This window comes from Balaenoptera ricei, chromosome 11, assembly GCF_028023285.1.
Source record: "Balaenoptera ricei isolate mBalRic1 chromosome 11, mBalRic1.hap2, whole genome shotgun sequence".
NCBI classification, from domain to species: Eukaryota; Metazoa; Chordata; class Mammalia; order Artiodactyla; family Balaenopteridae; genus Balaenoptera; species Balaenoptera ricei.
The window spans coordinates 25,425,170-25,439,129 of NC_082649.1; the positions used below are offsets into that span (position 1 = coordinate 25,425,170).

Here is a 13,960-nt window from a genome sequence, read left to right on the forward strand (position 1 = left end):
ACTACTGAAGCCCGCACGCCTAGAGCCCATGCTCCACAACAAGAGAAGCCACCGCAGTGAGAAGCCCGCACACCACAGCAAAGAGTAACCCCTGCTCACTGCAACTAGAGAAAACCCGTGCGTGGTAACAAAGACCCAACGCAACCAAAAATAAATAAAATAAAAATAAATAAATTTATTTTAAAAATAAAAAAGCTTGTGTTGTAAACAATTTTAGAAGGAACTCCAACAGGGAACAGGGAACTATATTCAATATCTTGTAATAAACTATAATGGAAAAGAATCTGAAAAAGAATATATGTATCTGAATCACTTTGCAGTACAACAGAAACTAACACAACACTGTAAATCAACTATACTTCACTAAAAAAATTTTTTAAAAAGGAAGTCCCTTGTGCTTTTCCATAATCTAAATAATATTCTGTATATAGAACTTCCAGAAGACCTTTTCCTAAAAGTGTTGTGTAAAAGATTCTCCAAAGACCTGTCTGAAAATCAGCCAGTTGGTGTTATTAAAACTTTCAGGCCCTAAGAATTTGATTTAAGCAGTTGGCCATAACCAAGAAAAGCCTACAGACCACTAGTTCTATATTCTCTCTCGCTCCTTTTCCCTCCTCTCTCACTCGCTCTTTTCCTGTTCTCTCTCACTGTCTGTATTCCTCGAAAATGCTATAGAGCAGAGGCCTGTCAAGAAATGCTCCACAGAAAACCCTGTGAAGCAGAGGAGCCCAGCTTTACACTGCAGCTACAGCTGTTGCCTGATGAGTCCATGCACCGCCCTGAACTAGACAGAAAACAGAAATGCAGAAACGCTCTGCGGAGCTGATTGTGTATTTAGTTTGCTTCCGACCGGCGGGTGTGGAACTAGCTTCTCCTTGGTCTTGCAGGTACCGGGCCCCGGAGGTGCTCCTGCGGTCCACAAACTACAGCTCCCCCATCGACATCTGGGCCGTGGGCTGCATCATGGCAGAGGTGTACACCCTCCGGCCACTCTTCCCCGGGGCCAGTGAGATCGACACAATCTTCAAAATCTGCCAAGTGCTGGGGACACCCAAAAAGGTAATGATGTGGGACAAAGGCCTGTGGGACAAAGCTGCAGCTTCCTGTGTTCCCTGCCCCCAACCCTGGGCAGCACCGGCTCGTTCTGGATCTTCCTCGCCCTGGGTAGTCCTCCATGCCTTCCTCCTACCCTGCAGTGGAAGACTTCCTGGCTTCCTCTGCTTTTCTGCTCCCTTGCAGAGCTTCTGCGTTCTCGTGGCTACAACTCTTACCCGTGCAGAAGTCTCCTAATGTGATCTGTAGCCCTCCCCCTTTCCTTTATAACTCTGGTCACAAATTTACATCTTTCTCCGGGATTTTTTCCCTGACATCCTCACCCTCACCTCCAACTCAGCACGTCTGACCCAGACTGCTTTTTGTTTTGCCTCCAACCAGCCTCTTTTGCTCATTCCCCATTTCTGCCTGTGGTCCCATCACATCCCAGAGCCCAGCCTTGAGGCTGAGTTTCAGTTTTACCTTCTTCCTCTCTCCCTTGCTCCCCTTTCCCCTTATCCCAGCAGTTGGCCCATAGATCCTGCTATCTCCACCCAGTATCTCAGACTGAAGCCCTGCCTGTGTTTGGGGAGGGGGGCACCTCCCCAGTCTTTCTGCCTTCAAGTCTTTTCCCTCCAGAATTTCTTCCAGTCTGTGGACAGATTTATCCCCCTAAAGAACAGCTCTGGTACTGTCCTCCCCTCCTAAAAATATCTACTGCCCAGCCCCCTAACTCTCATTACTTACCCGCCACTTGCACCCCTCCTGGCTCTGTGCTCTAGAATCTCCCGCTTCTGCCAAGTGCATGTCTCATGTGCCCCAATCCCACTCTTCTTCCAAGACCCTCGTAATCTTTCTCCTCCCTATTCCTTTAATCTCTTCATCTTCAACTGTCTTCTGTGTTATTAATATCATCTGTGTACATAATCTGTTTCCTGGACCATAAGCTCACTCAGGGAATGGATTTGTCTTGTGTTTCTTTGCATTTATTTTACACATCCTAGCACCATTGCTGGTACAAACCAGACCCTCAAAATTTTTTTTTAAATTATCTGAAGGAATCATTAATGCCACCTCTTCAAGATTTCCAGACTCTCCTGCTGGAGTCTCTCCCTCCTCTGGATGACTGTATCTCTACCTCTCTTGTGACCTTTGTTACTTTTTATTTTGTGTTACTGTGTTTTTAAAATAAATGTCTTATTTTCTCTTTTGGACCGTAATATCTTTAAGGGCAGGATATCTATTGGATTATTTTTTGGATACCCAACAACATTAAGTACATAGGAGGCCCTCAGTAACTATCTAAGTGAGTGAATGATACAAGCTATATATTCTGCCACTTCACTTTAAAAAAATAGAAAGCAATTACGTCAGAATGTGTCTTATAAAACAGGAGTTTGTTGGAACTAACAGGGATCTTAAAGACTGATTGCTCAGCATCTTCCGTCATTCACTCCAGCACTGAGTGCCCCGTAGGTCTGACGCATGAAAAAGGGGAGGACTTGAGACTAATAGCTCTCCTGACTGCTGGGTTTCTAAGCGTTTGTACTTTGACTCATCAAGATGGGGATATAGTCATATGTAGGCTTTCACAAGTTTATCTGACCAAGAACAAGGTGTTTTGTTTTATTTTCCCCCCAAAAAAAATCTCATTAGCAGTTTCTAAAACCTGTGTCTCATGGAACGCAATTGGGAAAATACTAATTTGGTTCAGCCCCCAAATCTCAAGAGGTGAACTGTCTTGTGTTAAAGTTATAAAATAAGTTGGTGTGGGGAGTTCCCTGGCGGTCCAGTGGTTAGGACTTGGCCCTTTCACTGCCGTGGCCCAAGTTCAATCCCTGGTCAGGGAACTAAGATCCTGCAAGCCACGCGATTCAGCCAAAAAAAAAAAAAAAAAGTTGGTGGCAAATCCAGTGTCTTTCCCACTGTTCCCCAGCCTTCCTTTTCTTTGTGTCTCTCTGTTAGAATCTTCCTGCATTTCAGTACCCACAGTGCCACCACCACCATAGTTAGTATGGACGTGGTAGTGACATGTCATACGTGCCAGAATATAAAGTCCGATCACAGTGATTGGCTGAGCAAGATTTTCTACCTTTTCCTTCTTTCAGACTGACTGGCCTGAAGGCTACCAACTGTCAAGTGCGATGAACTTCCGCTGGCCCCACTGTGTGCCCAATAACTTGAAGACCCTGATTCCAAATGCCAGCAGTGAAGCAGTTCACCTCCTGAGAGACATGCTGCAGTGGGATCCCAAGAAACGGCCAACAGCTAGTCAGGTTTCCTTCCATTTTCTTCTGATGCATTTCTCTCGAAGTTCATGTCTAACTGTGAATAATTCCTATAAATCTCATGGGAAGTATTTTATTAGGTATTATGTGTGAAAACTGGTATTGAATACCACTAATGTGAACTATATAAGGTATAAGAACTTAAAATAGTTTGAAACTGTCTGTGTCTAAAGTAGTTAAGGTTTAAACAATTTAGTTGTTTTGAAAATTGCCATACAATTCACGTCATAGATCACCATATACGTGGAAATGAAAATAAACATATATCCACCTGTCTTTGGCAGATGTTTTCCAATATATTCTCTATGAGTTAAGGTGATGTAGCAGTTTGTTTATAAGGCAGTACTGGTTGTTGAAAGGCAGTTTCAAAGTGAAAATATCTTGTGAGATTCAAATCACTCATTTTACAGATGACAGGGAGAGAGCTAGGATAATAAATGTAATTCGCATTTTATAGCACTTTATAGTTTGCACATGCTTTAGTGTGTTTTTATGTGATTTTAACGCCGTGAAGGCTCCATGAGATAGGTGTTACTGTTTTCATTCTATAAATGAGAAAACTGAATCTCAGAAAGTTTAAGTGATTTGCAAAAAAAAAGAAAGCTTAAGTGATTTGCCTTAATAACTCCACCAGTAACTAGTACAGATAGTGTACTATCAATGGCAGTTCTGTCATGTGGATGACACACCTGATTCCATACCTCCTGTTTTCCCAATCCGCCCTCCCCCAAGGCCACTTTGACTTAGATTATAAAGTGCACCCAAAAGAGACATGCAGTGCCATGGGCTTCAAACACCGCCAGGCCTCCTGCCAGCCTCTCTTTGTGGTGGTTGTACCCTGGCCCCTTCTCAGCTTGTCTCATTGATAACCCCACTGCTCAGAGAATCAAGAAGGTAACCAGTTCTAATCAGAGTCAGTGATTTGGCTGAGTGAAAGTGATAGAGGCACTTGAAGACAGGGCCGACGTGATGTTAGAATTTGTGAGAGCTGAGAGCTGATGGCTGGGGGGATTAAGGAATGGGAGAAAAGCAGCTGTCCAGTGGCTCAAAGAAGAAACAGCCAAGACCCTGGATGGCTCAAGAAGGTTGGAGAGCGCTCAGAAATGCGCTTCTGGTGATGAAATTCACAAATGGTTTCAGGGCAGGAAGGAAGCTTTCTGATGAACCCAGTTTTTTACAGATGAAAAGTTTTTTAGAGATGAAAAGAAAAAGATTCTGTAAGGAACCAAGGAACCAAGAGAGGAATGTGTACTTTTAAGAATAGTATCAGAAAAGCTAAAAATACCCCCAAGTCAGTTGAGACTTGCAAAAATACCTGGGACTTACAGAGAAGACTTTCCGAGTTAGATATCAGAGTCCAGGACCACTATGGGAGTATCCACGTTATTTGCCTCTGTATCTACACTTATTATCATTACAGGTGTTTATAGCTATGTCCCAGATTCATCGAGAAAGGTTATGTTGTATTCAATGACTTCCAGTCAAAAAGACTAGGGGATATTTCAGAAAGAATTGCAAACCCAGCACTTTAAGATTTATCCCTCGGCGATCCAGAAAGCGTGATTATCTTGATGGGCAAGGTTTAACTGTAGCGTGCATTACACTCTTGGCATTTCTGGTGTTAAAGCAGATGCACCTGCTTATTTTATATTTTTTAATTGCAGTATAGTTGATTTACAATATTGCGTTAATTTCAGGTGTACAGCAAAGTGATAGTTTTATATACATTTCTTTTCCATTACAGATTATTACAAGATATTGGAGATAGTTCCCTGTGCTATACAGTAAATCCTTGTTGTTTATCTGTACCTGCTTATTTTATATTTGATTTTTCAGAGTCCTCCTGGATCATTATATTTGGCTCTCTCCATTTTATTTTTTTTCTTTCTATGGAATGAAGAAATGGGCTTAGAATGGTACAATGTTATATTTAAGACACACAGCAAATAAGTTACAAAGCCAGGATATTGGCAGAAGTAGCAAAGGGCATAGCAGTGAACTTGGGTGCTTTACCCAAATAATTTGAGTGTGGCAACCAGTCCGTATATTTTACACTATTTTAGATAAGGAAATTCACAAAGGGTGTTACAGATTCAGGATGCTGTTTTATAATTGGTTTGGGCTAAACAACTGTAGTAAACCAGCTTCCTGAAATCTAGCCAGCAACCCTGAATGGGGTCAACCTTCCTGGCCAGTTTCTTCTCCTAAAACTGCCTTATGTGTCGTTCCAGGCGCTTCGATATCCTTACTTCCAGGTTGGGCACCCCCTGGGCAGCACCACACAGAGCCTTCAAGATTCAGGAAAAACACAGAAGGACGGTCTGGAAAAGGCAGCCCCACCGCCTCACATAAAGCCAGTCCCTCCTGCCCAGCCCCCAACCAAGCCACACACGCGCATTTCTTTGAGACAGCATCAAGCCAGCCAGCTCCCTCAGCATCTCATGTACCCCTACAAAGCCGAGGCTTCCAGGACGGATCACCTTCCAGAGGACAAGTCAAGCCCTTTGCTCTTGCCATCCCTCCACACCAAGCATCCCCAGGCAGTAAGCAGGAAGATTCGCTTGAGAGCCTTGTGTCTGGCCTGTTCCTCTTCTGACCCTACTTACTGAGTGAAATATTTTCTTTTTCAGCAGATAAGGCCTAATTATAATAGATCTGTCTTTGCAATATCATGGAATTGTGAAAAGAGCCTTGGCTTTGGAGTTAAAGGTCTAAATTCAAGTTCTGGCTCTGCCTGTGAATTACAATGCCACACCTGGGGGCCTGGCCGTGGGGTGGTGGCCGAAGGCTGGACGTGGCCCCAGATCTCTAGGGTCTCACATCTCAGCTCTGCTGTGTCATGGCTTCATGACCCTGTGCAGGGTACCTGGCCTCTCTGCTCCTCACTTCCGCATCTGTGAAACAGGGGTGGATAATGAGAGCGCTAGTTATCGTTATTATCAATCCCTGTGGACCCAGTGTCCTCATCTGGAAAAGGAGGATCCTAATGCCTGTTTTGCCCACCAGACAGGGCTGTTCATGGGGATCAAAGGTCCTGCTGCTTGTGAAGATGTTTTGAAAATCATCAAGTGCCCCACTAGTATTTGTAGATCATTATTCCTATCAGTGCCATCAGTCGATGCTGGTAATGCCAGGCTGTTGGTTGAGCCCAGCTCTTTCTTCTCCTCTTGCCGTTCAAAAGGAAACAGTGAGTGTTAGTCAATAAGATAATAATCTGACACGGGAGTCTGGTTTCCATCAGCCTTATAGTGCTGTCTGAGAGTCTGATCTTCTAACACCTTTATGCAAAAGTAATACTTTATCTGTCAACTAGCATTCACGCAGTGAGTGCTGGCTCCCGACTAGGACAGTGTGAGGTTACAGGGGTGGTGTCTCCAGATTGTCGACTTTACCCCCGCCCCCCTGCAGCAGCAGTGTGTGTTTGGAAATTTCTTATTGTAGCTAATTCCGTAGTTAAATAGGATCCAGGTCTACTGAGAAGGCAAAGAAGGCATTAATTGCATTGTTTTCTATAAAAGAGCAGGTGACTGACACTTTAGCTATATTCTCTTACATTCTATTTAGGACAGTGTCAATCACACTAACTCTTTCAGAGATGAGCCCTGTTTGAGAATCCAGCCACTTTCCTCATATGTGAGAAGTACCTTAAATTTCTTTTTTTAAATCCTTCTCTTACACAGCTTAGCGTCCCCATTGAATGAAAACTGATGTAATCTGTGCAGGATGAGTGACACAGGTCTGGGACTGTGTTTTGCACCATTGTCCTTTCCAATAAACAGTGCATATTGGGGAGGGAAACGCCCCAGAACCCTCCTTTACATAATCGAGAAAGTTCAGAATGGGGATTACTCGTGGGTGAGCTCCGTTAATGCCAAGTATTGCTTTTTTCCCCCCCCCTCCTTGTATACACAGAAAATTCTCACTGGCCTGGAGCACAAAAATGGTGAGATCAAGCCAAAGAGTAGGAGAAGGTGGGGTCTCGTTTCCAGGTCGGCAAAGGATTCTGATGACTGGGCGGACTTAGATGACTCGGATTTCAGCCCATCGTTCACCAGGATTGACCTGAAAAACAAGAAGAGACAGAGCGATGAGACTCTGTGCAGGCAAGTGTGGGCTCCTAGCTGTGCACGGACAGCACCTGGGGTCTGTGAGGTCATCTTTACATCCAATGAGCTGCCCAGCTCGTGCTGACCGAAACCATCTTCTCCCCACTCAGATTTGAGAGTGTTCTGGACCTGAAGCCCTCAGAGCCCGTGGGCACCGGAAATAGTGCCCCAACCCAGACATCCTGTCCCCGGTGTGACACGCCCACCTTGAGGTCTGCGGCCAAGCAGCACTACCTGAGGCACTCCCGGTACCTGCCTGGTAATAAACATTCCTGCCTTTGCTCTGATCACTGATAAGAAATCATGTCCCTGGAATCACGCGTTCACAAAGATCCTGTTTTGGATGGCAAGTGCTTGGGGCTTCTCTTCCAAACTGGTGGGACCACCATAGAAATATTAGCTGAAGCCCAGGCTTCACATTCTTTCTTTCCTTCTTTTTTTTTTTTTTTGGCCGCATGGCATGCAGGATCTTAGTTCCCTGACCAGTGGAAGTGCGGAGTCCTAACCACTGGACCGTCAGGGAATTCCCAGGCTTCACATTCTTATCTTCTGTAGTTGCCTAAGATGAGAAATTTGGTAGAGGAAACCGGGTCCAGTCCCCAGGGAAGGAATGACCAGGAAGAACCAGGAAGCTTGCCCGAGGTCTCTCCAGAAACTGCCAGCCCTGTGTGTCTTCTCAGGAAAGCAGATGGGAGCTTAGTCACCCCATGTGGCTATACCACAGGGGTTAAGTGAAAACACTGTAGTTGGAGGGTGCCCAGACCTCTCTCCGCATTCTCTGTATTCTAAGCGTACAGTGTTAGCCAACCGTTCATTCACGAATTCATTCCATCAGTAAATCCGTATTGCGCATCGTCCCGTGCTGGCCACTGAGAATCTGGTGGACACAATAGCCAAGAGGGGCCACCAGGCTGCCCACCTCTAGGGCCTCCATTCACATCACAGGCTATGCAGCGACTTTAGCCAGCAGCCTGTAGACAGTATCCTCACCCTCGTATTTTCTAGTGGTGGGAGACAGACCCTAAATAAATGGACACACCATAGCCACAGATGGTGACAACTGGCGTTAAGGGGGATGAAATGGGAGTGGAGGCAGTACTTTAGACAGAGTGGTCGGGGAAGGCCTCTCTGGGCAAGTGACTCCGAGCTGGGCCCCAGCGATTGGGAAGGAACTCCACGTGCAGAGACCTGCTGAGCGGAGGGAACAGCCAGTACAGAGGCCTGCAGGCAGGAAAGGGCTTGGCTGGTGAGAGGCCAGCATGGCCCGAGCCCCGTCAGAGAGAATGAGGTGTTAGACGCGTGAGGCATCTTTGGGGGTCTTATAAGAAATTTGGATTTTATTTCATGAGCAACTGGAAGCTCTTGAAAGGTCGTAGCTGGAGGAGTGACATGCTTTTATTGACATCTGCGTGCTGCATGGGTGAGGGGCCCACAAGCTGTCGCTGTTGTCCAGGTGGGGGCAGTGGTGCTCAGACCCAGGGTGGAGACCTAGGGCGGGGAATGGAGGCCCTGCTGATGCACTGGTTCCCCACTCTTGATTGGGAACAGGCCTCCTAAATACTGCCAGACCTCATCAGGCTTGGCACTGTGGCCTTAGGAGACTGGCCTGACACTTCCCACATGACAGGGTATGGGGGGGGGGGGCAAAGGCTCCAGCTGCAGTGGGCACAGGCAGAGAGAGTTATTTCTTTTTGGCTCTACGGGATGAAGAAGGGTAAAGGATGGATTGAGTTTTTCTGTTCTGAAAGCTAGCTGCAAGGCCTGATAGGAGTGGGAAGTGGGTGGTCCAGGAGGCAGTGGTTTGTCTTGCAGTTGAGGTCAAGGCAGCCTTGGGCGTGAGGGAGTCAGGGAGGGTCATTGGTTCAGACCAGAGTCACCTCCGATAGTCCATGTCAGGTTGAGAGGATGGAATCTCAGAATTCAGAAGGAGGAGAGCCGAGGGCTGCAGAGCTGGGCTTGGGGGTGTGGAGGGACAGAGAAGAACTTGGGCAGCTGACAGAAAGGCAGTGGTCTGCAAAGGCGGACGAGTAGGAAGGCCAAGGGACACTGAAGCCCAGGACTGCACCAGGTGGTCAAGACATCAGACGTGGACAGATCTGTGGGTAGAAGTTGAAGTCTGTCAGGCCACCCACCAGTGAGACAGCACACTTACCCCGAAGATGGCATCTTTCCTCTGCCACCTGTCTGATGACATCATCATGGTCAGTTTTTGCTTTGATTGTTGAAACACAGGAAGTCTTTGACAAATTGGATTCTGCATTCGTTTCATCTCTGACATGTGATGCAAGATGAAATATAAATTTTGCATTTGAAAAACATTTCTTCCCTATTAGGAATAAATATAAGAAACGGCATACTCCCGAATCCAGGAAAGGATTTTATTCCATCTAATCCATGGTCTAGTTCTGGTTTGTCTGGAAAATCTTCAGGGATGGTATCAGTGATCAGCAAAATAAATTCAGGTGAGTAATGATGATTAACCCCTAAATGATAAGAAGCAGATTCTCTGGATGTGGCAGGGTGACAAGCCGTGGAACCACGAGGGCCTCTCTGGCGTGAAAACCCTGGGCCTCTTTTCCAGGCCCGTGCTGCTCTCTCTCACCTGGTAGCAGGCCTTGGGGACTCCGCCAGCTCCCTCGGGCTCTGCCGTCAAGGGTAGCAGGGGACGAGAGCAGTCTTCCCTGGTGCGAGGGAAAAACAGTCTTATGAGTCTGGATTCTGAGGCCCTGCTCTGTGGTGGGCGACCTCCAGTGTCACACTTCACTGGGTCTGCCTTGCTCTGGCTTCTCCCTTCTGTCTGATGGCCCAGCCTTAGCCCAGGGCATCAGAACCCCTTCTGGTTGGAAGGTGGATGGTTTGGAAGCCCCTGCCTACTCTTTTTATAATAGACGGATGAATTTCAGAAGTCCTCCAGGCAGACACACCCCGTGCCCAGTAAATAGCTTCCCCTGCTGTGGGCTGCTTCCCCTTCCACATGCCACGTAAACATCTGGGCTTCTCTTCTCCCTGCCTTTGTCCATTGCGTGTTCATGTATTTTAAGGAATACAAAAAGGAAAGAGAGAATATATCCACACCCACATACCCACCACCCAGCTTATAAAGTCAGACTCTGCAAACACACACGAAGCCCAGGGCCTTACCTTTCCTCCCTTCCTCTTTTCCTCTCCTTCCCCCCGAGCCCCACTCTGCCTGAGTTGGGTGTTTATTATTTCCATGCTTTGTTTTTAGTATACAAGAAATACCTAGTATGGTTTTGCATGTTTTAAAATTTATATGCGTATAATCCTGGATCTCCACTCATTTTAATAATTACATATACAGCAATTATACATCCATAGAATATATATCACAGTATATATAGTATTACATATACAATATATATGTGTATGATACCATGATTTATTATTTGTACTAGAATATAATTTTTTTAATTCAAGTATAGCTGCTGGTCAATATTATGTAAGTTACAGGTGTGCGCTAGAGTGATTCACAATCTTTAAAGGTTATGTTCCACTTATAGTTATTATAAAATATTGGCTATATCACCCGTGCTGTACAATATATCCTTTGTAGCTTATTTTATACCTAACAATTTGTACCTCTTAATCTCCTACCCCTATACTGCCCCTCCTCCCTTCCCTCTCCTCACTGGCAACCACTAGTTCTCTATATCTGTCTGCTTTTTTTTTTTGTTACAGTCATTAGTTTGTTAATATTTTTTTAAAAACATCTTTATTGGAGTATAATTGCTTTACAATGGTGTGTTAGTTTCTGCTATATAACAAAGTGAATCAGCTATACATATACATATATCCCCATATCTCCTCCCTCTTGCGTCTCCCTCCCACCCTCCCTATCCCACCCCTCTAGGTGGTCACAAAGCACTGAGCTGCTCTCCCTGTGCTATGCGGCTGCTTCCCACTAGCTATCTATTTTACATTTGGCAGTGTATATATGTCCATGCCACTCTCTCACTTCATCCCAGCTTACCCTTCCCCCTCCGCATGTCCTCAAGTCCATTCTCTACGTCTGCGTCTTTATTACTGTCCTGCCCCTAGGTTCTTCATAACCGGGTTTTTTTTAAAATTCCATATATATGTGTTAGCCTATGGTATTTGTTTTTCTCTTTCTGACTTATTCACTCTGTATGACAGACTCTAAGTCCATCCACCTCACTACAAATAACTCAATTTCGTTTCTTTGTTAATATTTTTTAGATTCCACGTATAAGTTATATCATACAGTATTTGTCTTTATCTGACTTATTTGACTTAGTATAATGACCTCCAAGTCCATCCATATTGCTGCAAATGGCAAAATTTTGTTCTTTCTTATGGCTGAGTAGTATTCCATTGTATATCTATACCACGTCTTCTTTATCCATTCGTCTGTTGATGGACACGTAGAACATAATTTATTCATTCCTTCTCTTCTTGACCAACATGTAAGTTGTTGACATTTTTCACAGTTAGAGCGCCGGAGTGAACACTGATGCCCCCCATAGGTGGTGTGCACGTGTGAGGTTTCTGGGTATGACGTAAACACGTTAGCTTAAAGGCTGTGCTCATCTTCGACTTCACAGGTTTTGCCCAGCTGCTGTCCAGCAGGGTGTGGGAGTTGTGCTCTGCCCTTGATGCCTCTTGGTACTGTTGAGATTGTAAACGGGTGCTCATCTGAGGGTGTGCAATGGCATCTTACTGTGGCTTCAACCCGCATGCCCCGTTGACTAATGAGGGTTGATCATCTTCTCTTGTGTTTACTGACTCTACGTTTTTTTCCTTCTGTGATTTCCTTGTTCAAATTCTCTTCCCATTTTTCTTCTTATCTATCTAGTCACCAAAATTGCAAAATGTGCTCCAGCTGACCAACACAGCTCCTCGAGCTCCAGACCCTTTTTCCCACTCTGCCTTGAGCAGTTGCCAAGAATGCTCTGTGTTGTGAAGACAGAGAGCAACTCTCCCCCTCATGAACTCTTCCGAATGGATATAACTTCCGTTTGTATAACATTCTTCATTATTCCATGTGCACCTTGAAGTCTTAATACTAAGGCTCATTATAGATACGCATTCACCCATCCGATACGTATTGATTACTTGCTATATGTAAGGCTTTCCATGAACCGCCTGGAACAGTAAGATGAGTAGCACCCAGTTTCTGCCCTTAGAACTCTCTCAAGACAGAAATGACATAAAAAGTGAACATATTTAATATATTTTAATAATGATTAATTTTCTGGTTCTAGACAAGAATACATAGCATAGAATTACTTATAATGGCTAAGTAATTAACATAACCTGTATGCTGATCAATAAGAGAATGGTTAAATGAGTTATGGTTTAACCATACTCTGGAATTTGTATATACTGACATGGAAGGCTAACTCTTGTATATTATGGAGCAGAAAAAGAAAATTCCAGAACAGCTTAAACTTATTATTACAAACAGAAAGAAAATTCCAAATTTCCCCTTTTTTAAGCAAACCAACCCACCAGCCTCCTTGTGGGTACAGGCTACAGGGTCAGCACTGTCTTTGCACACCCTCGCCCCATCCCCCAGTGTTTCCAGCAGTGTGGTGTGGTGGAATGCTCTGCTCGGAATTCACTGTTTTTATCCTAATTCTTTGCCCCTGAAAGTCAAAACCTGGTTCTCTATGGTCCTGCCCCACTGTCCTTTACCCCCATTGGTGTCCTGTGCAAGTCTTTGCAGTAACAAGCTTTTCCTTTTGCAAATCAGTTGGTTCCACCTCAACAAGTTCTAGTGGACTTACTGGAAACTATATCCCTTCCTTTCTGAAAAAAGAAATCGGTTCTACTGTGCAGAGGGTCCATGTGGCACCTATACCTGACCCTTCCCCTGGTAAGTTCTATTTCAGATTATTATTATTCATGAATTGATTCAACAAATAGTTATCAAACAACTGCTTCGTGCTGGACCTTGTAGGCCCTAGGGTCCACGAGTGAAGGAGACACAAAACTCCCTGTCCTCCTGGAAGTTGTACTCTACAGACAATAAGTAGACCAAATAAGATGCTCCAAAAGTGCTAAGGGGAAAATAAAGCAGGGAGTAGGGAGTGTGGGGTGCAGATGCATTTTACATAGGGCGGCCGAAGAAGACCTCACTGCAAAGGAGCCATTGGGTAAAGATCTACAGAAGGTGAGCAAGCAAGCCCTATAATGCAGGCTCTTAGTGCCTGGGCCTCCAGGTAGGATGGGCCTGGTAGATGCAAGGAACAGCAGGGAGGCAGAGTGCAGGAATGGTGTGAACAAGGGGAGGGGAGCAGGAAGAGGAAGTCAGAGAGGTGATGGGGGGCGCCCCCCACAGGTCACTGTAAGCACGTCGTCATGACTCTGAGCCACATGGAAGCCCCTGGAGGGTTCTGAGCTGGGCAGTGAGGGGATCTGACTTCTACCTCCAGGCTCACTCAAGCCCCGTTGTCACTAGACTGAAAGGGCAAGCAGGGTGGAAGTAGGGAAACCAACCAGGAGGCTGTCACGATTATCCAGGCAAGGAGTGAGGCTGGCCTGGGCCGGTGG

The 13,960-nt window shown here is 45.4% G+C and overlaps 1 protein-coding gene across 1 annotated transcript in view; it reads left to right on the forward strand.

Annotated features, from left to right (window-relative positions):
• CILK1 (ciliogenesis associated kinase 1) overlaps window positions 1-13,960 on the forward strand; it is a 33,873-nt gene that overhangs the window by 16,048 nt on the left and 3,865 nt on the right. The window contains exons 6-12 of the mRNA XM_059938484.1: window positions 888-1,059; window positions 3,141-3,308; window positions 5,552-5,863; window positions 7,233-7,423; window positions 7,537-7,685; window positions 9,760-9,888; window positions 13,161-13,283. Of these exons, the coding sequence (XP_059794467.1) occupies window positions 888-1,059; window positions 3,141-3,308; window positions 5,552-5,863; window positions 7,233-7,423; window positions 7,537-7,685; window positions 9,760-9,888; window positions 13,161-13,283 (1,244 nt within the window). The remainder of the gene's footprint in view (window positions 1-887; window positions 1,060-3,140; window positions 3,309-5,551; window positions 5,864-7,232; window positions 7,424-7,536; window positions 7,686-9,759; window positions 9,889-13,160; window positions 13,284-13,960) is intronic.